The sequence below is a fragment of the Sphaeroforma arctica genome (assembly GCF_001186125.1).
Source record: "Sphaeroforma arctica JP610 unplaced genomic scaffold supercont1.977, whole genome shotgun sequence".
Classification (NCBI taxonomy): Eukaryota; class Ichthyosporea; order Ichthyophonida; genus Sphaeroforma; species Sphaeroforma arctica.
The window spans coordinates 1-3,334 of NW_014039581.1; the positions used below are offsets into that span (position 1 = coordinate 1).

At 46.4% G+C, this 3,334-nt stretch overlaps 1 protein-coding gene across 1 annotated transcript; it reads right to left on the reverse strand.

The window, feature by feature from the left end:
• Nucleotides 1-3,038, reverse strand: SARC_09517 (hypothetical protein). The gene is made up of 5 exons (XM_014296460.1): nucleotides 2,899-3,038; nucleotides 2,446-2,592; nucleotides 1,685-1,940; nucleotides 963-1,070; nucleotides 1-483 (listed from the first exon to the last, which is right to left on the reverse strand). Exons 1-5 carry the CDS (start codon nucleotides 3,007-3,009, stop codon nucleotides 317-319), a joined length of 789 nt encoding a protein of 262 aa, XP_014151935.1. The 5' UTR covers nucleotides 3,010-3,038; the 3' UTR covers nucleotides 1-316.
• Nucleotides 3,039-3,334: the final 296 nt, after the last annotated feature.

The following is a 3,334-nucleotide window of genomic DNA, read 5'->3' on the forward strand; positions in this document are numbered from 1 at the left end:
GGGTGTCAAGTAATACAGTAGTCGATAGGTATGTTCTGGTAGACTGAACTGGACAGTCGCACACACAGACACAGCCACGTGTACATCGTTTCCCCTGAAACCAAGCGTGTGTTGATTCCTTCAGGGCAGCACTCATATACCAGTATCGTTAACAGGCCGAGTTTCATTATGAAGGCACTCGCCACCTTGAGCCCTGAACCTGATACGCTCACCCTCAGAACATCGCTTCGCCTCTATACAAAGCTGCTGTGTGTGTCTGTATCGCACCGTATCATACAAACACAATGAGATCAATCGTATCATCCAATCGTATCATCTACTGTTTCTTGCTGTTTACGGCGATTGTGGCTGAGAACGCCATCTTGACGGTGAACTTGCGCTCTCCCATGAGGATCTGTGAGTGGTGCGCGCTGATGACTGCCTGTGTGGCCGAATCAACATCCGCAAACTCCACCAGACCAGACGACGACTTCTTCTCCGGACCTGTAAGAACGAATGGAGGACAAGGACGTTTGAATAACACGGGCTATGCAGTATGTATAACACACTCTTCGTTTTACTGGGCGTAATACACGCCCGGATATGGAATAGCATCGAATAACGGTTGGATCAAGAGACGCACGGGTATATGTGCGAGCAGCCTATCGAGTATATCAATAACATGTATGCCAGTTAACAATTAGACTACAAGTGCAACTGCTTGCGCAGGTGGTAATGCCACGCAAACAGATGAACCTGGCAACTAAGATGCGTCTATTACGAGCACCTGCTGGTCTACACCGACAGCCAAATCCCAATACCAACACACAAGGAGAGAGAGAAAAAGAGAGGGGGGGGGTCAAAACTAGGGTCACTAATACACATACATACAGAACACTGATGCATGCAATGCAAAGAAAGTTAGGGCACTTTCGACCAGTTTGCACAACCAAACGTCTGTATACGTGAATCGCCGCACATACCCTTGTTGAAAATGACTTGGTCAATGGGCATGGGCGCGCCGTTGTCCGAGAAGATAGCTCCTAGCTGGTCCAGAGTCAGTTCAGGGGGCAGGTTATAGAAGTGCACCACTGTGGCGGATCAAGCAGACAAGGGCAGGGAGATTGAGTGCGTACGTACATTTAGATTGAGTGCGTATATCGATATAGATGGAGTGCCTACGTAGGTAAATCCATAAATAATGTTGGAAAGTCCGGTAGGAAAGGCAACGAGACCCTACATACACTCTGGCGATAGGTGAGGGAAGCACACTCGAAGGACTTGATATCGCACTGTTCACATGAAAACTGTATGACAGTCTATGTGCAACTGCTGGCGATAAAGGGGGGGGTGGGAAACACTCGGTCGGCCGACATGCGATCCCCTGGGACTAGATTCGCTCATTCTCTCAGACGTACAGGAATGACATGACGAAGTCTCCAGAAGGTTGGTATACAGCTATGTAGTAACCAGTAAAAAGACATATGTCGCGCACACAGGCGTAACACAACTATCCATAACTGCTCGAAGGTACACCTGTACCCATATCTGCTCGAAGGTACACTTACAACCGAGCATAACTGATATGTGGTTGATAACGAAACATTTATTTAAGTACACACGCACGCCTTTCAAGACGCATTCGAATACACAGACACCCACCTTAGCCACCTACCAATACCCAGCTCAGCACACACACACACACCTTTTGTGGGCTCGTGCACTTTGGTGTTCTTGTTGCCCCGTGAGAAGCGATTGTGCTCAGACTGTGTGTAGTCGACTACAGTCCTGGTCTCGTTGGTACTTGTGTTACCGCCCATGAACAAGTGCTTGGACGGCTGCAGCGCCACCTCAGACCCATACCACGTGGTCCCCTGGAGCGCATCCAGGACAGCACCTGCCGCCATGCCGTCCAGCATCTCAACCATGTACGCACCTTCCTTGTTTGGTAGCTTCTTGGCCTGTGGATTTGTGTGGTATAGTGAATGTGAATGGTTTAGTGAATGTGTGTGGTTTAGTCAATGTGTGGATATATATATGTGTGTGTGTGTGTGGTTTATGGATGAAGGTGAGGATGGAAATTGGTGTGAGGAGTTGTCACCTCGCTACACTAGGGACGTACTGTATCTTATGTTCCTGACGTGTTCTAGGCACGATGAGATTGTAACAGGTGCGCTAACCCTGTGAATCAGAGAGTTAAATATAGACCACGGGTGGGCGTAAGAGCGTAATCACTCGAACCAATTCGACTACATTATCACCCCGGGTACTTTAATATCACATAACTACTATTAGAAATGCAGACAAGCCGTGCATGGGACCACCACAGGTCTATGTAAGCCTCCTATGAACAGGCCAAATACTGACTACCAACATCTAAGTAGTCCTGCACATTCCCTATGGATAGGCCAGATACGGACAACAAATATCTGAAGTCGTCCAAAACCCTCGACTCGTAGCGCTCACCTTCATCACTTGGCCGTACAGACTAAACAAATTGAAGATACCGTCGCAGTTCACTGCTGGCGGCACATTATACACCATCAACACAGGCGTCGGTAGGGCGGCGGGCGCGCGAGGGTCTACGGACCGACCATGGTTCATATCACCAGCCTGTATAGGTGAAAGAACATGCGCATGTTAACAGTAAACATGGATGTCTAGGATGGGTTTGCTATAGAGGTGAACGCACATGCGCATGGTAGTAATAATCATGGATGTATACGCTCATGTGCATGGTAGTAGTATTACGTATATATATATATATATATTGATACATATATATACATATACATATACATACAATACATACATGTACGTTTATATATGTATACATATACAAATATATAAATATATATATATAGCTTTGTATGCGCGTGTATATACAATAACAATAACTGTATACATACATACACATACCCCGGGGGGACCTCTGCCCATGTATCGGTCTTGTGGAGGGCCTCGCATACCCGGGCCTCCTGGCGGACCTCTCAGTGGCGGACCCATGCGATCGTTCATACGACCACCCATAGGGCCAGGGGGAGGGCCGTAATTGTCCCTGTAATGGATGGTGATGTGTGCTTAATATGAGTAAGTACGAATGCCAGAGTAGCGATTACACTTGCTAACAAAAAGGTCACAAGTTAACACTGGCATTTACATACCATGCGTGAAGGTATAAATATTGGCTATAGTAAAAGACACCCTTGTCATGTCCAGTGGAAACATTTTTTTGTCTGTCACTATTTATCCACATGCATACACTTTGCATCTACAGCTAATACATATATATAATTATAAATGGTCATAGCTATTTAATTATACATGTCGCGTTTACACGGTAGGAAAATGAAAT